Genomic DNA, 24,610 nt, shown 5'->3' on the forward strand with positions numbered 1-24,610 from the left:
GTCTGGAACTCGCAGCCCTTCTTTCGAATGTCAGAGATTGAACCCTGAAAGGAGGAAGGGGCAGCCTGCAAGAAAGGACATACGGTAGCTCGGGGTAGAGCATCTTCTTTGCGTCCCGAGCGACCCAGGTTTGACTGCTGGTCCGTGGAGACAAAACTGAGCTACGTGGTCTGACTCCATATAACTTGGGTTCCTGTGCTGACAAAATAGGTAGTGGAGAATGTGTAAGGGACAATAGAGGGAAGAACGGGAATAGCCGTGGAACAGGCAAGGATTGGCGAAGGCTTTGCTTGTTGACTGTAAAAACACGAGTTGCCGTATTCATTGGATCAGACCAAAGGCTCATATAGTGTAGGGCTATGTATCTCCATCGGTGCCCATCTAGATCAGCTATTGGGAATCTTTGGCCCTCCAGATGTTGGTGAACTATAACTCTCATCGTCCCTAGCCGTTGGCCATGTTTGCTAGGGCTGATGGGAGTTGTAGTCCCTGGAAAGCTCATAAGTAGAGCGCAGCGGAGCAGCCATCCCATGATTTTTGTCTCTGGCACCTGGTATTCAGAGGTAGAGTGCCTCTTAAAACCAGATGTTCCACTTTTTAAAAATTATCATGGCTAATAGCCGTTGTAGTGACCCTTTCTTTTTTGGTTATAAATATTGATCAAGGCCAATCTATCCTTTGTGGCCTCATTGTGCTGGGCTGTTCTGTCATGTCGTGTTGACTTTGGAGTGTGTGTGTGTGTGTTTTTATAGAACTTCAACTCACCTGTATGGCTCTGAACAAGCTCAAGGGCGACCATATTAACCTCCACGCTTTTGAGTCCACTCTGAAGACCCTGGATCTTCGAGAGGCCAATGAATTACTGCAGGAAGTGATGAAGACGGCCCAAGTCGACAGTAAGACTTCTGAGTGTAGGGTCTGGGTGGGAAGGTGCTACTCTGTTTTGAACAGTCTCTTGCAGACTTTTTGCTTGAAGAAAAAGACAGTTGTGCAGAGGCTAAATCCTGATTAGGTTGGTACAGGCAGGGGTGATTTTGCTCTATTTTTTCTGATTTTGCCTTTTAGGTCACGGCAGGGTGAATTTCAGAGAATTCATGAGGGTTTATAAGCTCCTACCAATACTCTTGGAAGCAACTGGTAAGGACAAACCAGCCATTTATTTTATGGCTCTGTGCCAACTGAGAGATCTTTCCTTGTTGTGGTACCTAGAACCATTAATCAGGTTCCAGGGCAGCCTTGTCGAAGCTGGTACCTTCCAGAATACAACTCCTATCATCCCTGCCCCTTGGCTGGAGCTGATGGGAGTTGTAGTCCAAAACATTTGGGGAGCAGGAGGTTGGGGGGAAGGCTTTCCCAGAAAACGTGTTTTTGTCGTCATTCCCTTCTTAGTGTTTTTAAGTGTCAGGTGTAACTTCAGCCTGAACACAGCAGAGTTTGCGCAGGTTTTTCCGGAAGCTTCTGGCGGTAACTTAAATGACTATACGTCTGGACGCAGAGTAGACTATATACAGGATTTATTAAAATAAAGAAATCCAGAGTTTCTATGTACAGCTTTAGAACTCAAAAGCAAAGTAAAATAAAACCTTTTCTCTCTGTCTCTCTCTCACACACACACAACCGATACAGCACCTCTCCTCCTACACTGACCACACTCACCACACAATCGTACTGTGCTAGCTTTCTCTGATAACAGGTCTCAGTGCTGATACCAACCAATGAGAACGCAGTTACTAAGGCAGAAGTAGACCTTGGCTTTCTGCCCAGTGTTAATTGCTTGTCCTAGAGTTGATTGTGTGAAGAAGCAATCTGATGGTATCTCACACTACTAATTTAGCAAACCCGAACATCCCTAGCAATCTCAAGCTCACAGCTGATGCTCAGTTCTGTGATTCCTTGCCCCGATAGTTGACTTTATAAAATACAAATCAGCCATAGGAGGTTGAGAGTTAGTCAAGTGTATGGGGGAAGGGTGAGGTGTGCTTAACCCTTTCCTGCCAATAAATGGCCAGGCTACTTTTCCACCTGCAGGGTGGAAACTACGGCCGTTGTTAGCCGTCGTTTTAGGCTTGCTTCCAAATGAATGAAAAATGACCAACTGCATCTTCGTCCCTCCTGCCCTTGGCAGTCCTGAAGGATACTATGAGTGCCATGAGTAATATCAGAGGTGACCAAGTCCAGGTGGATGACCTGCCCAAAACCTTGGCCGATGTGGGCATCAAATTGACACCGGAGGAACTCCAGCAGCTGGTCCACTCAGTTCCAGTCACAGGTGAGATCAGGACACTTGCTTGGGGCCATGTCGTGTCTTTTTGCATTGTAAACCTGTGGGCAAGGACTGTCATTTTCCTTCCTTTTTCCTCGCTGCTTCAACGAACCACATTGCCATCAGTATGTCCAGGGCCGGATTTACATATAAGCTACACAAGCTATAGCTCAGGGCCCCACTCTCTTGGGCCCCCCCCAAAAAAAAATTAAAGGAAGAAAAACTGGATGTACATTTCCAAAATATAAGATAAAAAACAAATAAAATAAAACCTACATACGGCAACAGTGTTTTGTGTTGCGTAGGCTCCTCTGATGTAAGTCATGGGCCCCGCCTGCTAGCCTGCTCCCTAAAATATCACTGGTTTGCTCATTTCTATATATAGGGTGCCTACATTCTGCATGGACTGGTTGCATGGCAACATGTGCAATGGCTTTAGATACCTATTAGGTCCAGAAATTACCATATAGCATATATTCAACACAAAAAACAGCGACAATTTGCTGTTGACAAAGGACAGCTGGACATATAAAGGGCCCCATTACCTTCAGTAGCTTAGGGCCACATCAAACCTAAATCCGGCCCTGAGTTTGTCACATTATCTTTCTCTCCCCACCCCCAATCTCTCGTACACATTCGACATTAAACACACTTAGAGTATTGAGTTCCTACAAAGTCCCACCCCTAAGTCTGGGATCACACTGAGACAGTTAACTTGGGCTGTACAACTGCAGCATGCATGCAAAAACCGAATGTCTGAATGTCTACCATACTTATGCTCAAGGAGCCTTTTTGGCTGAAGAGTAGGCCGCCGAGACCACATAACACCGGTCTTGAAAGACCTACATTGGCTCCCAGTACGTTTCCAAGCACAATTCAAAGTGTTGGTGCTGACCTTTAAAGCCCTAAACGGCCTCGGTCCAGTATACCTGAAGGAGCGTCTCCACCTACATCGTTCTGCCCGGACACTGAGGTCCAGCGCCGAGGGCCTTCTGGTGGTTCCCTCACTGCAAGAAGCAAAGCTACAGGGAACCAGGCAGAGGGCCTTCTCAGTAGTGGCACCCGCCCTGTGGAACACCCTCCCATCAGAGGTCAGAGAGATAAACAACTTCCTGACATTTAGAAAATACCTAAAGGCAGCCCTGTTTAGAGAAGTTTTTAATCTGTGATATTTGATGTATTTTAATGTTTGTTGGAAGCCGCCCAGAGAGGCAGTGATGGGCGGGGTATAAATAAATAAATAAATAATACTGTAATAATCAGTTGATCATTTTTTGGTGCCAAGACTGATTGCAGAAACATTTGCAAGAACAAATGCGAGATCGCCTTACCCCACAAAGGCCCACTCAGCCTCTTCGATCTGCAGAACTCTGGCTGCTACAGGTGCCACATAATACTCATTCCACATTTATAATAAATCAATATTTTAGTCTGCTTTGGAACGCCTGCCTTTGAATACCACTGTACTCTTTTCAATGCCTCCTAAAAGCCTTTTTTTTGGGGGGGGGGACAAGCCTACCCAGATATGTAGCATATTTACATGTGTTTTAATCTGCTTTTAGCTAACTGTTGATTTTAATTATTATTATAATGTTTAAAATAGCTGTTTTTAATTGTTCTTAACTGATGCTTTTATTGTATTGCTGTTTTATTTTTCTGAACTGCTTTTGCGGCATTTGGTTTTGTTTGTTTTTAAAGAAATCAAGCGGTATATAAATTTTATGAAATAAATGAATAAATAAGAACAAGATTCCCCACACATAAGTTATCCCCCTTAACTTCTCTGCTATTCTGTTCCTTACAGGAGACGGGACTTTAGCTTTTGATGAGATTATTAGGAGTATAACTGGTACGCAGTCTATCTCAGAATTTGACGGTAAGACCACAGAAAACAATATCTTGATTGCCCAAGAATACGTCAGTGCATCTGAAAATGTTGAGTGAATGTGCAGATGAGGGAAGGGGTTAATAATAATAATAATAATAATAATAATAATAGAATTAAACTCCCCCTAAAGCTAAATGCCAGGGAGAAGAGTTGTAGCATAAGCATCTCACTTTCATGATTGATCTCTTTGTGGGTGATTATTTTCTTGAATGGAGTAGCATTCAGTCATGTGAAGCACACCACCACCCTACCATCCAAAGTGGTACAGCCCAGGTGCAGACTTGCAACCTCAGTAAGAGCCAAACTAGACATGATGGGGGCAGTCACATTTATTTGTTCATGTTTCTACACCAGTAGTAGGAAGCCTTTGGCCAGGCATCCCCAAACTTCGGCCCTCCAGATGTTTTGGACTACAATTCCCATCTTCCCTGACCACTGGTCCTGCTAGCTAGGGATCATGGGAGTTGTAGGCCAAAACATCTGGAGGGCCGCAGTTTGGGGATGCCTGCCTTTGGCCCTCCAGAAGTCGCTGGACTACATCTCCCATCTTCCCTGGTCATGCTTGCTGGGGCTGATGGGAATTGTAGCTCAGCAACATCTGGAGGGCCAAAGGTTCCTCGCACCTGATTGACACCATTTACACAGAAAACAGGGAGTAGGTGTGTTACTGTAGCGTTCCAGCATCATATAACTCTAGCACATTTTAACCTAATTAGTGCCCAAAGCAGTTAAACCCTAGAGGAAGCTCTATTGCCAGGCTTAGCCTATGTCATTACTTCCCACCTTGAGAGGAAATGGGTCACCACCAAGCCTTTGTTATCTCTCATCTCCATGTGGACTTCAGTATGTGTGGATCTCTGAGCTGGTTGCTCCAGCCGCATGGCTTTGAGCAGCCTCTTTTGTTTCAGACCACAACGGAGCCTGAAACTAGCGTTTTTCTCTGCCAGTAGTTTAGAAACTTTTACCTTTTGCAACTAGGCAATGTTTTAACTGCCTGTGCATCTTTTCTGACTGCTGTATGGAAAAGCACATGAATCTGACCTTTGAAGAGTTTTGTAAGTAAAACCATTTTGTGACTTCCCAAACATGTGGTCTATCTCTATGCCAGGGAATAGCTTGGAATGAGCTTTTAAAAGGAGACATTTTGAGACTAGCCAGAAGGGTACACTTTAAAGGTTTTACAGTCTACATTCCAACTGTTTTCTTTGCTACATGTTTTGTGGTGTTAAATCTCAGCAGAGGTTCTCTCACCAAAGAGTGTTTGCTCCCAAATTGGGTCTTGTCTTCCAGGATTCCAACATTTACAACAGAAGGGATGTCATACCTTGCCCCTATTGTTATCTTACCGTAGATTCATGTACCTTTATTGCAATAATCAGTGTGCAGAAGTAGAAATACATGCTTCTGAGAAATTGTGACATGTGGTCTGATGCATGGGAAGGGTGGGGGTGGGGTGTTGAGACTGGCTCTTCCATCCTTCCATCCCTCCGTATCCCCATATGGGCATCCTCCAGGGTGATACAGGCATGCTTTGCCATAAGGTTGCAACCGCTAGTCTTTTCAGGTGAGCTTCTCCCCTCTCAGCTTTTCCACCACCTCTGCCCCTGTGAGATCAGTCTTCCCTACATCACACGATTACTTTATCGCCCCTAGTGAGTTCCATCATTTACCATCCCCTCTTGTTTGCTCAAACGGGGGTGAATGCCTGCTGTTCGCCTTTCAAGGATGTGTTCCCTCCCGGTTCTCACTGCCTAAAACCAGCCTGTTGCAAATCACCTTACGGTTGTTTCCGGACTGCCGCTGGTGAAATGGGAACGAGTGTAAAAACGAACGCTCTCTATGCTTTGCTCTGCCAGCTTTACAGAAGGCTTTTGACACAATCAGCCAGCTCTGCAAAGAGAAGATTAAGAAGGAAGGGCTTTCAGTTGCCCTCGAAATCCTGGGTATCCGACTACCAGCCGAGGAACTTCAGCTAGCTCTGACATCTATTCCCATTGATGGTGAGATTTTAATAAATTTTCTATGTTTGCCCAAAGGCCTCCATGACATCATTCATAACAGTACAATCAATGTGGTTGTATTTCCTTATTTCTCCGGCTAATATCCCAGGGTTCTATCTCCATTTAATCTTCTCCCTTCAGAGTTAAGAAACTGAGCTCAGGGTACGTCTCTGTGAAGGGGGCAAGGGCGTGCAAATAGGAGTGGACGCGGGTGGCGCTGTGGTCTAAACCACAGAGCCTAGGGCTTGCCGATCGGAAGGTCGGCGGTTGGAATCCCCGTTACGGGGTGAGCTCCTGTTGCTCAGTCCTAGCCCCTGCCAACCTAGCAGTTCAAAAGTACGTCAAAGTGCAAGTAGATAAATAGGTACCGCTCCGGTGGGAAGGTAAACGGCGTTTCCGTGTGCTGCTCTGATTTCGCCAGAAGCGGCTTAGTCATGGTGGCCACATGACCTGGAAAAACTGTCTGCGGACAAACGTCGACTCCCTCAGCCAGTAAAACGAGATGAGCAGCGCAACCCCAGAGTCGTTCACGACTGGACTTAACTATCAGTGATCCGTTACCATTATGTTAGGTTGACAAAACCTACAATCACTATTGGCAGAGGGCCCAGAGACTTAGGAGTCTCTGGTGCTCCAGAATTGCTGCAGCTAAGCAGGTGTGGAAAGGAGACCTAATGTGAGTGCAGATACAAGTTTAATAAGTAGACTGTTGTAGGAGGGACAACACCTGCATTGCACCATCTAAAGGTCCTTCTAGAGCAGGCATCCCCAAACTTCGGCCCTCCAGATGTTTTGGACTACAATTCCCATCATCCCTGACCACTGTCCCTGTTAGCTAGGGATCATGGGGGTTGTAGTTCCAAAACATCTGGAGAGCCAAGGTTGCCTATGCCTGTTCTAGAGGCTCTCTCACCATTCAGCCTGCCATAATCATGGGCATTTTGCTAGCACCCTTTGGGTGGGGCGCATCCGTTTTCTTCAGGGCCCAGTATCCTCATCGCCCCATAGAGCATCACTTCGCCACTGGGATTCCCGGCATCTTCAGTGGGAACAGCACACACAGCTTCAATTTCCAGCTGCAAATGCTTGGACGTCACTCCAGTCCTTGGTAGGAAAAGGTCATCTTCTGGGGGCTAGGAACTTCTGCAGCCACCATTGTTGCCTGGCCGTCGGCATATTTCCTTTCACCTTTCAGAAGGGTAGCAGGTGGCTTCTTGGTATTTTGAATGCATGCAAAAGCTTTCCTCACTTTCAGCGTGAACACAGGGATGTTCATTGTGCACCTTTAGTAATGTATTTAGATGTTTTATGTACAGCTTCTCTCACTCCCCCGCCAAGGGCTGTTGGAAATCCACACAATTTTTTATTTTATTTTAACGGTGGGGCAATTTACAGTTTTTTGGGTTTTTTTTAAGCCGTGAGCTGATGTGTGGTTGATTTGAAGGGGCTGTATCCCCTTTCGTGGCAAATGCCAGCCCAATGGCACCTTTCCTATGTGATCACTTGTTTATTTGTCCGTTTGTTTCCCCTTTTCTCTCAATCCGTTGAAGGTTCAGGGAGACTGGATGGGATCGATTTCCTGAAGGTTTGGTTCAATTCCCCACACTTTTTTGAATTCGTAGGTAAGCATTTGGAAAGTTGGGAAAGTGAACTTGGGCATTGGGCATAAGCTCAATGGAGGTTGGGAGGCTGTGATGCTCTGCCATCGGGAGGGCAGGTGACAAACAAGTGGGGAGCGAGGAGAGGAGAGCCTTGGCTCTGTCAGTTTACTGCTCCTTTCTCCTCATCCCTTTGCTTCCCATTCAGCAACAGTGGCTTTATAACGGCTCTGTTTCTCAGCCTCTGCTCCTCTTCCACACAATGATCTGAGCCTAGAGACAGAGGAGAAAATTCAGAGGTTTTTTTTTCCCATTTAATGAGAAACTCCGAAACTTCTTCAGCCAATATACAACCCGAAACACCATGATCCAAAATGTGCACTTCTCTCAATTTTTCGATGCCATTCTTCAACTGAACCTATGTACAAAAAGGGGGATATAATAGGGGGAATGTGCATAAAAACACTTTCAATAATGAGAATATAGCATACAGAAGTATATTCTTTAGTTCTTCATATATCTTGTTCCAATATTCTTTTATATTTTTGCAGGACCACCACATGTGGTAGTATGTGCCATCTTCTTTCTTGCACCTCCAGCACCTCGGACTTATACCCCCATACATTTTAGCCAGCTTACATGGTGTTAAATGCCAACGGTATATCATTTTCATACAATTCTCTCTTAGGTTAAAACATGCTGTAAATTTTAGATCTTTCTCCCACAATCTCTCCCATTGTTCTATATTGATGTTATATCCCAGATCTTGGGCCCACTTGATCATTGGGGTTTTAGTTTGTTCTTCCATCGTCTCCTATTCTAAAAGATAATCATACATTAGAGAAATTTTCTTCTTCCTTGCTTTTATTATTATCTTTTCAAACCTTGACGTTTCTGACGCTAGCCCTGTCTTTCTATCTACAATTAATTTCTGATTCAGTTCAAAATATTGTAGCCAGCTCGTAAATTGATTTTTGATTTCTTCGTACTTTCTCAGTACTGGTTTCCCTTCTACTATCTCCAGTACCGTTCTGTATGTGGGCCAGTTATTACACATATTCCTCCTTTCAACCACAATGGCTTCTGTGGGAGAAGTCCAGAGTGGTATTTTGGGCTCCATTATCCCTTTATATCTAATCTACAGCCTGAAGAGAGATTTCCTTATCACGTGATTAAGGAACCCTTTGTGCACCTTTATTTTCCCGTAAATCAGATACGTGTGCCAACCGAATCTCCTATCGTGGCCTTCTAGATCTAATATGTCTGTTCTTTCTAATTTTATCCATTCTCCTAGCCACACCAATCCCACCGCTGCATGGTACATTTCGAGATCGGGTAGTGCGAATCCGCCTCTTGATTTTTTATCTATTAATGATAGGTGTTTTATTCTGGGGGTTTTTCCGCACCAGACAAACCTGGCAATTTCCCTCCTCCACTCCTTGAAGCACTTAGACCCTCCTAGGATTGGGATCGTCTGAAACAGGAACATTAATTTAGGCAGGATATTCATTTTAACAGCTGATACGCGCCCCCAGAGGGATAGATGTAGCTTGTTCCAGGCCTCCATATTTCTTTTAATTTCTTTCCATACTTTTTGGTAATTGCCCTCAAACAAATTTAGATTATTATTTGAGATCCAAATTCCTAAATATTTCCATTTTTTTCTTATTTCCAATCCAGTTTCCTTCTCTAATTCTTCCTTTGCTTTTTGTCTCAAATTTTTAACTATTATTTTGGTTTTTTGGCAGTTTATTCTCATTCCCATTATTTTCCCAAAGTTTTTTATAGTTTTTATGGCCTCCAGGATGCTTTCCTGAGGATCCTGGGTTGTTAGTATTACGTCATCAGCAAACGCTCTTACCTTGTAAACCTTTTCTCCTACCCTTATTCCTTTTATTTTATCATTGATCCTGATCTCTTGTAGAAGGGGTTCTAGTGCAAGGATAAACAACAACGGGGACAGAGGGCATCCTTGCCTTGTTCCTTTGCAGATGTTGATTTGATCTGTGACATTTCCGTTTATTAAAAGCATTGCCGTTTGCTGACTATATATGGCTTCTATACCTGCTCTAAATTTTTCTCCCACTTTCATTATTTTTAATTGTTGTTTTATATATTCCCATGAGACGTTGTCAAACGCCTTCTCAGCGTCTAGCAGTAGCAGACCTGCCTTTCTTTCATTATTCACTTCCAGGAATTCTATTGTATCTATTATATTCCTTGTGTTATCCGATATTTGTCTTCCTGGAAGGAAGCCTTACAGAAGTATATTAAGGGAAACAGCTTTCGCAAAATGTGTACAGCATACAAAAATTTATTAGGGGACATTCACACTGAAATTCCAACAATTTTCCATGAGGGCTAATGCTGAAGGTCTGTGAAGAACTGAATTTAAGACTGGAAAAAATAAGACGGTTTGCGGACTGAAATAGACAGTTTGTTCATCACCTGAGTGATGAACTCCTGTCAGCAATAGCCCTAGCATCTGGGAAATCTCTGTTCCACATCTAGGCATGGCATGACCTTTTGCATTCTAATTGGATATGGTGGATAAATTCAGTTAGATTAGTATTTTTAATGTGAACTAGTGTGCACTTCCCCGAATAATATGTTATGTTAGCTCAGGGCAGTCTAACTTTTCATACCAGTGTACAAAAATGCATTGCAATAGGGGAAATTGCTCACAAAGTGTGTGAGTGTTGGGCAAAATTCCATACAAAACTGTGTATAATGTAATCAGTGCACACAAAAATGCTGACAGATTTTCTTTATTATTATTTTTTAAAAAATTGGTTTTACATATTTAAGTTTACAATCGTATCACAACACCTCCAAAGTTTCAAGATCTCTGGATTTCCCACCTTCTCCTCCATGGGTTTCTGTTTTTAAACCTTTTCTACTGCATCTTTTTAAAATAAATAATCCAAATTTTTATAACTCCATTGCATCTATAGTTCTCTTTACATTACAAGTGCTATTTCAGTCCTTCCAACATTTTCAGCTGCTTGCAGTGGTCTTCAAGACAGCTTGAACATTTCCCCCAATCCTTATTAAAGTTTTGGTCTTCCTGGTTCCTGAGCCTTCCGGTCAGTTTTGTCATTTCGGCATAGTTCATCAACTTAATCTGCCATTCTTCTCTGGTAGGGACTTTATCTTCTTTCCATCTCTGGACTAGCAACATCCGCGCAGCTGTCATCACGTACATGAAAAGTCTTATCTGCTCCCTTGGAATTTCAGCACCTACAATTCCTAATAAAAAAACCTCTGGGTTTTGTTTGTTTGTTTGTTTGTTTGTTAAAAGTTATTTTAAACATTTTTTCAGTTCATTATATATCATTTCCCAGAATTACTTTTATTACCTTACACGTCCACCACATATGATAAAAGGGACTCATGGCAGCCCTTCCTTCCTTCCTTCCTTCCTTCCTTCCTTCCTTCCTTCCTTCCTCCCCCCCTTCCCATTCATGTCCTCCTCCAGCACTGCGGGATGCCATAAAGCATGTTGAAAGCATCAGAAACAAGAAGATGACAGTTCAGCAGTTGGAAGGAAGTCTGGGTGGCCTGGGAATGTACTTGCCCAATAAAACTTTCAACGATATAGTCAAATCAGTCAAAACTGACGGTAAGAAAGATTTACCTGTTGTCTGTCCTCTAAGCCCCTCTCTGTTCCTAGACAGTCGACACAGGCCATTGCCTGGAAACCTCACTAAGATAAATGTGGAATTTATCCACATCCAAATGTGGAATTTATCCACATCCAAATGTGGAATTTATCCACATCCAAATGTGGAATTTATCCACATCCAAATGTGGAATTTATCCACATAACATGAGGAAAAGCTGCACATTGTTTAGGGATGAATGGGTGAAGGGATTGATTCAGTCATTGAATACCTCTATACTTATTTAGTCACAGGCCAGTTCCAACTTGTCGATGAATAATGATCACATTATGGCTTTGATGCTGTTTCACAGTCATACATTTGAAAGGGATGCAGGTGGCGCTGTGGTCTAAACCACTGAGCCTCTTAGGCAGGGGTCCAAAGCTAAGGCCCGGGGGCCGGATGCGGCCCAATCGCCTTCTAAATCCGGCCCGCGAATGGTCCGGGAATCAGCATGTTTTTACATGAGTAGAATGTGTTCTTTTATTTAAAATGCATCTCTGTGTTATTTGTGGGGCCTGCCTGGTGTTTTTACATGAGTAGAATGTGTCCTTTTATTTAAAATGCATCTCTGGGTTATTTGTGGGGCATAGGAATTCATTCATTATTATTTTTCAAAATATAGTCCGCCCCCCCCCCCCCCACAAGGTCTGAGGGACAGTGGACCAGCTCCCTGCTGAAAAAGTTTGCTGACCCCTGCTCTTAGGCTTGCTGATCAGAAGATCGGCGGTTCGAATCCCCATGATGGGGTGAGCTCCTATTGCTCTGTCCCAGCTCCTGCCAACCTAGCATTTCAAAAGCACACCTGTGCAAGTAGATAAATAGGTACTGCTGCGGCGGGAAGGTAAACGGCATTTCCGTGCGCTCTGGTTTCCGTTACGGTGTCCCATTGCACCAGAAGCGGTTTAGTCATGCTGGCCACATGACCCGGAAAGCTGTCTGTGGACAAATGCTGACTCCCTCGGCCTGAAAAGCGAGATGAGCCCTGCATCCCCATAGTCGCCTTTGACTGGACTTAACCATCCAAGGGTCCTTTTTACCTTTTACATTTGAAAGGTACTGGTGGAAAAGCAGTGGCCAAAGCAGGGCATATTCCACAATTCTATGTAAGAAAATTTTAGTATTCAGAATTCATTTTTCTAAAAATAAAAACAAACCCTGCACATTTTTAGCTCATGTGCTTGCAGAGACAAGCTTGAAACTTGTGTGGTGTGGTAGGTTTCTGGAGTCTCAGAAGCCAGCAAGGTGTGAGGAGAAAAACAGTGTGAAATAAAAAGTGGAATGTATCACTGGTGGTTCTGTCATCTGATCAGGATGGGCAGTTGATTCAAAAATCATTTTCTAAGGTGCACAAAAAGGTTTGAAGGCAAAAAGAAAGGATTTTGGATTGGATTTTCTCTCCCCCCCCCCCGCCAATTAGTTTAACTTTAGCTTCCTAGTAGTTCGGCTGAGAAAATAGAACATCTCTCCCACAATGCAGTCTGGTTCTCTTTAAATTTGCAGTGCAGGTGTACCTTGGTTTTCGAACAGCTTAGTTCTCGAACGTTTTGGCTCCCGAATGTCGCAAACCCGTTTTGTGGGTGTTCCGGTTTGAAAACTATTTTTGGAAGTCGAACGTTCAACGGGGCTTCTGGTTGGCTGCAGGAGCTTCCTGTAGCCAATCAGAAGCCGCACTTTGGTTTCTGAACTTTTTGGAAGTCGGGCGGACTTCCGGAACGGATTCCGTTCTTCTTCCAAGGTACGACTGTATAGGCATTCTTCTGCCTAGAAAATCAACCAAATCACTGTCTTCCTGCACACAATGGGCAGAGTTGGAGGTTTAGGAATTTAAAACTTAAAACTAATAGTGCCATCTCAGTGTGATATTTCAGCTTTTGCTAGCCATTGAGTACGGATTCTGGCTTTAGCTGCATAATGCAAGAAAGGACCTAAATCTCATGCAATGTACTTTCTTTATCCCAATATTTTCCTTGCACATTAAATTTTTAAAAAAGTGTTTCCCCCTCTTCAGAGAACGGACTGATCTATTTCAAAGACTTTTTGTTAGGATTGGGTGAAACAGAGGATTTCACTGAACTGGAAGGTAAGTTCAGTGCTCTTTTCTAGTCTTCTTTGGTGAAAGAGATACATATATCAAATGTCCTTATTTGAGATGTAGAGTTGAGCACCATTTACCCCAACCATCCTCTTCCCTCACTGCCTGCTTCAGATTCCCTCCCCAGATGCCTTCTTGCATCTTCTCCCTCCCTCCCTCTCCCCCCCTCTCTCCATCTATCCATCTATCCTTTTCAAGTTCATACATTTCACTGATTTTTTACATTTCACTAATTTTACAATCGTTTTGCCATTTCAAAACTTGACTTCCTTCCCCCCTCTTTCTGCGGTTCCTTAAATTCATTTTTAATATCTTCTGCATATCCAAATTAATTTACTCCTTTACTCCTTTTGGAACTACAACTCCCATGATCCCTAGCTAACAGGGCCCAGTGGTCAGGGATCATGGGATTTGTAGTTCCAAAACATCTGGAGAGCCAAGGTTGCCTATGCCTGGCTTAGAGTACTGCCAGCTTGCATTTCATGTGAAATTTGGCCAGGTCTAGGCATCTCTTAATCAAATGCACGTGAATGTGCATATCGTTTGGTAGTTCTTACTCTTTCATATGCCACAAGACTCTTGTTTTTACTGCATCAGGCTAACAACTAGGCAACTCCTCTAGAACTTCCCACTTTTCTGTCACCCCCTGGGGTAACAGAAGGAGTAGATGTGTGGGTATAGGCCCATCCAGGTATGCTGGCCTCTGTTGTTGGCATTGGATTGGAACTTAGTCTTGCTTCTCTCCAGCCTTACAGCGCGCCGCCACCATCATCGACATAGGGAACAATGGCTGGATGCAACCAAAGGAGCTGCAATCCACTCTGGATACTTTGGGCATCTACTTGAAACATGAAGAGCTCCAGGAAATTGCAAAGGAGCTCATGAATGGTGAGTTTTGTGGGCAAGGGGAAACTGACCATGAGTTTTGGTTTTGCATGCTCTGTCTCTGCTACGCAACGGAGAAAACACGATGCCTATGGCAGGCTGATGTTCTGCTCATGTTCTGCCTCATAAAACAACAACGACAACAACCTCCCTTCCAAAAGAAGTAGTAATATCTAGGACTGAGGCAAGACTTGCTAAGCCAAATAAAACCATCCTAGCAATGATTAAGGAGGCTATATGGAACAGGGGTGGAGGATGTTCTCCCATTCCAAGTGAGGGCAGGAAGCTTCCCGCCACACTGATTTGACTTTGCAATGCCATCGCCAGTGAAGGGCTTCGTCCCTCTGAATGGGCATGAACTTAAAGATGTGCAGCGTCAATGGCCCATTACTAATTTGTTGTCAACAGGAAGCCGTGTTCAGGCCACTCTCCTGAATATGGCGCTTCCTGCTGCACCAGAAAATCATGGCCACAATATTTTTTTTAAGTCACGTCTCCACCGCAAATTTAAAACTGGTTTCAATTTTAAAATTTGAAAACTGGTTTTATGTTATTAAGGTTTCGCTTTTCAGCCCCACCCCCTAAAAAGTTGAGTGCTGGCAAGTTTTTCTCCTTTTCGAGACACTAACCATTCCAATTGCCCCCTTGGCTTGGGGCAATTACAGTTAAACAGTTTTGAAAGAAATTTATACGTGGAGTGGACTTTTCCCAAGACATACTAAATGCCACTGTGACCCTTTTCTAATGGAAGGAACCAACATTTTGGCTACTGCAGCTTATAAAATGCTGTTGATTTGAAAAAAATCGTTTAAAATTTCTACCCTGTAATTGTCTTCCAGCAATAGCGTTGGGTTACCCATTCTAGAACTGAGTTCCCCATTCTATATACAGTACTGGGGAACTAAAGCAGAGAGATACTCACTTGCTCACAATGAATTTAGGCAGGGTCACATTTTAGGCCAGGTGATAGGTTCCTCATAAGCAGGAAATGGTTGCAGATTAAGGGAGAAATCCTGAGCAAGTTTGCAGATGGCACCAAATTGGGAGGGGTGGCTAATACCCCAGAGGACAGGATCACACTTCAAAATGACCTTAACAGATTAGACAACTGGGCCAAAGCAAACAGGATGAATTTTAACAAGGAGAAATGTAAAATACTACACTTGGGCAAAAAAATGAAAGGCACAAATACAGGATGGGAGACACCTGGCTTGAGAGCAGTACATGTGAAAAGGATCTAGGAGTCTTGGTAGACCACAAACTTGACATGAGTCAACAGTGTGATGCAGCAGCTAAAAAAGCCAATGCAATTCTGGGCTGCATCAATAGGAGTATAGCATCTAGATCAAGGGAAGTAATAGTACCACTGTATTCTGCTCTGGTCAGACCTCACCTGGAGTACTGTGTCCAGTTCTGGGCACCACAGTTCAAGAAGGATACTGACAAGCTGGAACGTGTCCAGAGGAGGGCAACCAAAATGGCCAAAGGCCTGGAAATGATGCCTTATGAGGAACGGCTTAGGGAGCTGGGTATGTTTAGCCTGGAGAAGAGAAGGTTAAGGGGTGATATGATAGCCATGTTCAAATATATAAAAGGATGTCATATAGAGGAGGGTGAAAGGTTGTTTTCTGCTGCTCCAGAGAAGCGGACACGGAGCAATGGATTCAAACTACTGTACAAGAAAGAAGATTCCACCTAAACATTAGGAAGAACTTCCTGACAGTAAGAGCTGTTCGGCAGTGGAATTTGCTGCCAAGGAGTGTGGTGGAGTCTCCTTCTTTGGAGGTCTTTAAGCAGAGGCTTGACAGGCATATGTCAAGAATGCTTTGATGGCGTTTCCTGCTTGGCAGGGGGTTGGACTGGATGGCCCTTGTGGTCTCTTCCAACTCTATGGTTCTATGCTCTGAATATTATTGGCCTTCAGTCTCTGCCTGCTTCAGGAGCAGACAAGATCCTGACTCTTAGCAACCCAACCTCTTCTTGCTTTTTAATTGCCCTGTTCTTCTGTCACTCAATGGTTTCATCCTGTTTTGTCTTTTCCTTCCAGACGAAGGGATTGTAAATGTCAAGGACTGCCTGATAACTCTGTCCATGAGCCAACGCTTCAGGGACTCTTTGGGTGAGCATGTTAATAACAAGGGCATAGATCTAGGAGAGGGTGTGAGGTTGGTACTAGCGATGGGTAAGCCTCAGTTTGGAACTGCGCTCGACAAGCTGAGCTGTTTCTGACCGCCACCCCTCCCCACCCACCCCTCAAAGAAAGGGAAGAAATGAGCTTGGTTTTTATTCTGAGTCCAGTTCAGAAATCAGGAGAATAACAGTGTCTCAGTCCCTTCCCTTTTCTCCTGTGAGACCTCCAGACTCCTTTGTGTGGCTTCTGCTGTGACTGCTTCTGCTGCCAATGCAGCTGTAAACATATTGACCCAGGGACTTCAGTTTCCAGGATGTCAAATATATTGAGAAAACTACCGTACATTTCTACGTAAGAGTCCTTGACTCTGGGGGTGCTGCCTTAGCAACATTTCGAGTTGAAATATAAACTTTGTTGTGACTTCAGCGATAGGCTCGAATTGTGGAAATGGCATCTTGCTGTATGGAAAATGTGGCAATATACGGTTACCGACTGTCACTTGCATGCATAAAAGGGTAAACCTGAGCCGGAAATGAGCTCAAGTGACCATGGGAGGAACTCAACAGGCTCCTAGCATCTTTGCTGCTTCTCTCTCTCTCTCTCTCTCTCTCTCTCTCCCTGGAAGAAGCCAGTAGCTGCATGGCTCCCAGCTCAACAAAATTACACATGGGTAAACGCCCTAACTAGGAAATTTACACAGCTCAAATATATTTGCTCACAGAAAAAAAGCACAGTCCCTTTGTAATTAAACCAAGTATTTTTTTCTTTTCTTTTTAAACCAATTGGAAACTTTTTCTTCTTCTGCCCTTTGCTGCCTATTGGATGGGGATTTATTTCTGTAACTACTAAAACTCTTTTAAGTACAATCTTTACCTGCTTGCAAAACAAGGTGTTTGATGTATTCTAGCCTAGGTATTTTCATGTGGAACACTTGTTTCAGATGGATGTGGGCAGATATAAGATGTAAACAAGCCTTAACGGTGCCTGGTGCAACCAGTCATTGTGCGAAAAGAGATTTTCATCACGAGACTAGTATCCCTGTGAAATACTTGTTTCAGTCCCTATGAACACAGTAATTCCATTTTCATGGCCCGTATTTGATCTTTCTTCTGGCAGCACTTCAATCTGCTGTTGTGAACTTCAGTAAGATCAGAGGTGAGAAAGTTGACGTCAGAGACTTGGAGTCCATTCTGGAAATTCTGGGTATTAACTTGAGCAACACTGAGTTCCAGGATGCCTTAAAAGCCATCCCTGTAGATGGTAAGTACTAAAGTTGTCTTCATTCCTGGTCCCCATAAGGCAAAGCCTTGGTGGTAGTAAGTCAAGCTTAGAGATGAAAATGATGTATCATTGATATTTAACCCCCACTAAATTAGCAAAAATGTATAGAACTGCTTCAAATATTTGTTGGAAAGGAGCAAGAGGGCACATTCTACCCTGTGTGGTGGACATGCAAAATAACAATAGCATTCTGGGAAATGATATATAATGAGTTGAAAAAAATGTTTAAAATAACCTTTGTGGGGAAAACCAGAAACTTCTACTAGGAATTGTAGGCGCAGAAATACAAAAGAAGCAGAAAAGGCTATTTATGTATGCAACAATGGCAGCAAGGTTACTTTTGGCCCAAAGATGGAATTAAGATAAATCCCTGACTAGAGAAGAATGGTTGAAAAAGATGATGGACTACGCCAAAATGGTGAAAATGACCAGGAAGATCATAAATCAAGAAGATAGAAACTTTACTAAGGAATGGGGAGAATGTTATTCTCATTATAGGGGATTGGAATGCTAAAGTAATGCAAAGAAATAAAGGAAAACAATAGAATGGGGGAAACCAGAGATCTGTTCAAGAAAATTGGAGATACGAAAGGAACATTTTGTGCAAAGATTACCATAATAAAGGACAAAAGTGTTAAGGACCTAACAGAAGCAGAAGACATCAAGAAGAGGTGGCAAGAATACACAGAGGAATTATACCAGAAAGATATGGAGGTCTCATACACTCCAGGTAGTGTGGTTGCTGACCTTGAGCCAGACATCTTGGAGAGTGAACTCAAATGGGCCTTAGAAAGCACTGCTAATAACAAGGCCAGTGGAAGTGATGACATTCCAGCTGAACGTGGATGACATTCCAGCGAGATGAGCGCCACAACCCCAGAGTCATCCGTGACTGGGCTTAATGGTCAGGGGTCCCTTTACCTTTACCTTTACTAACTATCTGCCATGTGCATTCCTTTGGCTGGGAAGCCCCTTCGACATGTAATGTTACAGGAGAGTGGTAGATCCTGGGAGCTGTGGAATCTGGTTTCTAATTGGAGGAATTTAAATCCTCATCCTCAAGGAAAATGGTCAGCTTCTGACTCCTCAGGGAAACTTTTTGAATCCTCTTCCTCTAGTTAGGCTGCAAAATGCACTTCCTCGGTCTCGGCCCACCTTGAAGTAAAGAGGATATCTGAGATAGAGCCTCACTAGCTTACATGCACTGAGCTTTCCTGCCTCAGAAAAACCAGGATGTAACACACAGAGTGCGGCATCCCTCTCTATAAAATCATGTGGACTCTTTATTCCTGACGGGTCACAAAGACAGCACCCATGAATTCCAGTGTGCCTCCTCTGGCACCCATGAAATGTCTCGGCAAATGCCGCCACGAAATTCCACAATGTGTGAGAGACTCTTTGCTGTTCCTGCTCAGCTCCTGTTTGCAATAGCTTGCCTACATTTGAACAAACACCTCTTAAATGTGCTCAAAGAATAGGTGCAAGGAATGACTCTTTGTGAGTGAGCACGGCAGCAGGTGATATAGGTGCCTTTTTTCTATTGGTTGGAGGTGGGCATTGTTTTGTGGGCATTTCTCTCTTTTTGCTTTCTTAGCTGTGGCGGCCATTTTGTGACAGCCATTTTGAGTTGCGCTACACTGCCGCAGCAGCCATTTTGTGGCTGGCACCCACGGTACATTCTTGTAATTCCAAATAAGTCAGCAAAACCCTGCCTTAAAAAGCATTACATGACTGGCTCTTAGCAGATCTCAGGGAGCCACTTCTTATCAACCTGCAATCCCATTGCGACTCTGCTCAGTATGGCCAGGAACATCAGTTATTCAGGACAAATAGGTCAGTGATTGTGAGTGTGCATGACAGGAGAGGGTTTGTTTCCTATTGGGCTGAGTAGCTTGACTCTCTTGAGTCATCTAGAAATACATCTCATCTATAGGGTCTCCATCTCCTTTGTATGGTGAGCTTTACTTTCATTCATTGATTTAACTTTTAAGGGCAGGGGGAAATGGTTTGACCATTCTGTTTGGGTTTTGCTAAATTGGTAGCATGAGAAACCATCAGATTACTTCTTCACACAATCAACTCTAGGACAAGCAATTAACACTGGGCAGAAAGCCAAGGTCTGCTTCAGCCATAGTAACTGCTCTCTCATTGGTTGATGATTAGCACTGAGTCCTGTTATCAGAGAAAACTAGCACAGTACGTGGTGTGGTGAGTGTAGGAGGAAAAGTGCTGTATTCGTTGTGTGTGTGTGTGTGTGTGTGTGTGTGTGAGAGAGAGAGAGAGAGAGAGAGAGAGGAAAGGATTTATTTTACTTTGTTTTTGAGTTCTAAAGTTGTACATAGAAACTTTGGATTTCTTTTATTTAATAAATCCTGTAAATAGTTATTCTGCGTCCAGACGTCTAGTCATTATTACCGCCAGAAGCTTCCGGATTGCGCAACACTCTGCTACGTTCAGGCTGAAGTCACACCTGACACTTTAATATTCTAAGACATTCTGCCTTGTGGAGTGGCAGGAGTTAGATTGAATGGCCTCTTGGGTTCCCCTTTCCAACCTTTATGAAACGTTGGTTTTGCAGAATTCGGAAGGGTGACTTTCAAGGACTTCCTGACCAGCGTAGTGAACAACGAGCGCTTCTCTGAATCTGCAGGTGAGTGGGATCCTCTATGCAGCCTGCAGATGATTGGTTAGAGGGGCCTGGAGACGTGTAGTCAAGGTCCGACAAAATTCAAGGTCCATAGCTGCAAACGAGGATCAGAGGGGCTTAAAGCAGGTGTGTGGTCAACAGAAGGAAGATGCTCTGCTCTGCAAAATGCAAGTGTCCAGCTGAGGCATAGGTGCCTCTAGAACAGGCACCCCCAAACTTCGGCCCTCCAGATGTTTTGGACTACAATTCCCATCTTCCCCGACCACTGGTCCTGTTAACTAGGGATCATGGGAGTTGTAGGCCAAAACATCTGGAGGGCTGCAGTTTGGGGGTGCCTGCTCTAGAACAATCATTTCAGATTCCCCAGAGAGTTGGGCATTTGTATTTACTATAGATACATAGAAATGCTTGGAATGGCCACCTTTAAAAAGTTAATTGCGTAGTTTTGAAATGGCCCCACTTGATGGGTATTGAATCCATTCATTGTTATTAAATGAAACCCCCCCCCCAGATCGTATTCCATTACCAAAACATTCTGGGCCACATCACTGGCTGATGCTAAATCAAGCAGATTCAGGGTCAAGCAACCATCTAGGAATCTAGTCCAAATCAGGATTGTAGCTCACAAGGAAGGAGGGTAACTTTTCCCTTCCTGATCTGTTTTTCCCTCCACCACAACCCCTCCCCCCTCAGCTGCTATTTGCCCCTGGATGTACATGTAACTTGCATCCTACACGAGGGTTCTGTTCCAGAGGTCCACGCATATACGCAAAAAACACATAAAGCCAAGAAACCTTTGAACTAGCTCCCACTCCCACCTCACAAAGTAGAAGGCTGCTTATCTAACTTTGGGATGGAGGTGTGAGGGCTCTGGCAGGGTCCTAGCACCCTCCTATCTCCTACCCAAAGTCCTGTGAGTGCAAGCCAAGCAAGCGCTTACAGGACTTTGGGAAGGAGGGAGGAGGGCACTAGGACCCTGCCAGAGCCGTCACGCCTCCTACTCAAAACCAGGTGCCTTGCTTACCTGCCCTTGGGAAGGGGGTACGACCCAAGGGGTATGTGATGCTGCTAGAGCCTTTGTATCACCTTCCCAAAGCCGGCAGTTTGGGGAAAATAAATAAATGCAGAGTGGGGCTCCCTCTGCTCTCCATTTATTTATTTATTTCCCACTCACCTACAAAAAAACTGTGATCTCGTAAGTTAAATAAGATGTGAGTTACCTGTACTGTTAGTAATCAATAGCAGCTTGGAGGGGTGGGTGCAGATTCTTTGGTGGGAAAACGGGGGGGGGGGTTTAAATCACCCTACTCATGTGCTGCGGTTCCAGTCCTGGCTGAGGCCCAGCGGTAAGCACGGTGGTTGTTTTAAAAAGCATGTTAGTTAAACATATTTAGTAGGGTGGCCATGCATACTGCCAGCCTAAAATGCTGTATTTATCTGATTGGCTAAAAGCAGCCATCGCTCACTCACTCAGTAACCTGACAGATCCACTACAACTTCTGTTTCAGAAAAGTTGCCCAAAGATATAACCTATTGTAACTGCCCTCCTGGTTAATCTCCACCTCTCCTCTGCCCCATATTTTTCAATGCATTGTGAAGTTATTCCTAAACTTGCTTATGTATGAGGCCAGGACTCGCGTTCAGGATGGGGTGGTGGGAACTGTTTGCAGTGTCCCCCGTGTACAAGTCTCATGGAAACGAGACTTAGCTTCTTGCCTCTTAACTTGGCAACCTGCTTTCCTCTTTGCAGCTATACATAACCTCTACATGCTCATTAGCAAAATGGATGGTGATAAAGTCGAGGTTTCTCAGCTGAAAGACATACTGGCTCCCATCGGCATCCATTTAACCAAGGACGACGCCAAGGAGGTGCTGAAGACCATGGCAGTCAAAAGTAAGAAAACCTTGAGACATAACCAATTTCAAATGGGCAGAGGTGGCATACAATTGTAGCCCTGCCTAGTGCGACAAAAGACCCTTATTTATTCTACCTCTCACTTAATGCAAGAACTAACAGGGATGATCTGGGGTAAACTGAGCCTCCCCCCTGTTGTTCCCTTTAGCCTATCCTGTATTCCCTCATGCACTCGAGGGTTTTATTCTTTTTCTTCTCCTTTTATACAAAAGAGAGTCCTCTTCCAGCGCAAACGTGGCCAGGTACCTTTTAAAGTTCAGGGCTATAGCTGAGACTATCCCTTGTGTCCACAGTATAGGGAGTTCTGCCTCTAGAAATCCCTTTCTGTAAAAGCTTGCTTCTCCCCTGAGGTAACTTTATGACACCCCAGGTCTGTCTGCCTGGCTCGCCCTCTTGGTACACCCCAAAGATACAAACTAACCATTCCCCTCTCAAAGGAAGTGTTGTCTTTTTAATGGATGTCCTCCTGAATGAGTTTTCATGTACCTTGGCTGGACAAATAACACAGACTAATTTTCTAATTGGCACTTTAACACTGGAAATTTTATTGCTCAAGAACGTAATGGTTGCTTTAAGGTTTGCCCAGGTCCCCAGCAGTGTGTTCCCAATGGGATTCGTCCACAGAGGCTTGCTTTTCAGGCAACGGTGCCAGCTGTGGGACCATGAATAGGGTTGCCAGACTCAATAGAGGACAGGACTTCTGTGCCTTTAATTGCCCTGCTCTCTTTTGAGTCTGGAAACCTTAAAGAGAAACCAGCAGACCCTTTGCTTGGAAGTTAAACAAAGGGTCTGCTGGCTTCTCTTTAAGGTTTCCAGACTCAAAAGAGAGCAGGGCAATTAAAGGCACAGAAGTCCTGTCCTCTATTGAGTCTGGCAACCCTAACCATGAACTCTCCTTCCTCGGAGTGGGAAGACACAACGCTCAAAAGCAACTTAATGTTGCCAGCTGCGGCTGCCATTCAGATCGTTATTCGGCCTCTGAAAACCAAAGAGCCCTCTAGGATGGCATTGCTCAAACCTGGGGTCTCTGTCGGGCCTTGATTGTTAGGGAGGGTCCTTCAAACAGAAGTGGTTTCCCCCTCCAAGCTTGGTCACGTAACCGTGAAGGTTCCTTCTGGTACAGTGTAAGAGATGCATTCAGCTCCACTCTTTTTCTTCAGGTAGCTAAGGATCACTGCATAGTTCAGTCATGGGCAAACTCGATCCTCCAGATGTTTTGGGACTACAACTCCCATCACCCCAAGCTAACAGGACCAGTGGTCAGTGATGATGGGAATTGTAGCCCCAAAACAGCTAGAGGGCCGAGTTTGCCCATGCCTGGCATAGTTTCACCTGTTGCCCATCTGTGCCAGGCAATCTCAGGGGAGACTCCTGCTTAGTCTAATGCAGGTGTGAGGAACCTTTACCCCCCACCCAGATGGTGCTAAACTACAATTCCTATCATCCCTCTGGTATCAGAAATGTAGGCAACACTACCATAATATCCAAAGCTTGTTTGTGGTCCTTGGACTCATGGCCACAGACTGCAGAGACATCCCTGCCCTGTTCAGTTATTTTTTTGCAACTAGTCCATTCTCATTTCTCTCTCCTCCTCTGCTTTGTCTTGTAGGGGATGGTATGGTGAAACTGAAAGAATTTATGAACGAATTGCCCAATACCCGGCGATTCTCCACAGCTTCAGGTAAGAGCAAGAGACTGAAAGAAGCCAGTTCCCTTCCTGTACTATTCAGTGCTTCATTGAGGCTCCTGCCTGTGGGTGATTCATTGTGTTGACTCTTGTCTGTGTTTAGAGATGGAAGGAGCTATGAAAACGATGAATAGCATCAAACAAGGCTGGGTGGACACTGGAGAGTTGGATTCTATCATGCGCAATATGGGCCTCAATTTACTTCCTGATGAAATCGAGCAGGCATTGAAATATGTTACCCCAAACGGTAAGGCTTTTAAAAGCCCAATGGCTTCGATCAAAACTGACTAGCCTGTTAAAATTGCAAACCAAATCATAATCTGAGAGAAACCCAGTAAATCTGCCATTTTTTCTCTTAAGCACTTCATGCTTTAATCAGCTAACCATTAGATCAATGAGCAAAAGCTTTAGTTGATTAACAGTAGAAGACAGTTTAATTGGAGATTGAAACCAAGGGCACCCGTGTATATCTTCAAGGTTATTTTTATTTCTGTACTACTGTAAAATGGAAAGAAAGCAAAAATACTAATGTTGACTTTTCCTTCTAACAATCATTTA

General features: G+C 44.1%; 1 protein-coding gene across 1 annotated transcript in view; it reads left to right on the forward strand.

The window, feature by feature from the left end:
- The window catches only part of LOC118094582 (uncharacterized), an 86,894-nt gene that overhangs the window by 57,001 nt on the left and 5,283 nt on the right, over positions 1-24,610 (forward strand). Inside the window, exons 23-36 of the mRNA XM_060282078.1 lie at positions 753-896; positions 1,066-1,137; positions 2,126-2,269; positions 4,068-4,139; positions 6,008-6,211; positions 11,228-11,371; positions 13,423-13,494; positions 14,254-14,394; positions 16,439-16,510; positions 17,639-17,782; positions 20,382-20,453; positions 22,201-22,344; positions 23,975-24,046; positions 24,156-24,299. Coding sequence (XP_060138061.1) covers positions 753-896; positions 1,066-1,137; positions 2,126-2,269; positions 4,068-4,139; positions 6,008-6,211; positions 11,228-11,371; positions 13,423-13,494; positions 14,254-14,394; positions 16,439-16,510; positions 17,639-17,782; positions 20,382-20,453; positions 22,201-22,344; positions 23,975-24,046; positions 24,156-24,299 — 1,641 coding nt within the window. The remainder of the gene's footprint in view (positions 1-752; positions 897-1,065; positions 1,138-2,125; positions 2,270-4,067; positions 4,140-6,007; positions 6,212-11,227; positions 11,372-13,422; positions 13,495-14,253; positions 14,395-16,438; positions 16,511-17,638; positions 17,783-20,381; positions 20,454-22,200; positions 22,345-23,974; positions 24,047-24,155; positions 24,300-24,610) is intronic.

The sequence above is a fragment of the Zootoca vivipara genome, chromosome 13, assembly GCF_963506605.1.
Source record: "Zootoca vivipara chromosome 13, rZooViv1.1, whole genome shotgun sequence".
Classification (NCBI taxonomy): domain Eukaryota; kingdom Metazoa; phylum Chordata; class Lepidosauria; order Squamata; family Lacertidae; genus Zootoca; species Zootoca vivipara.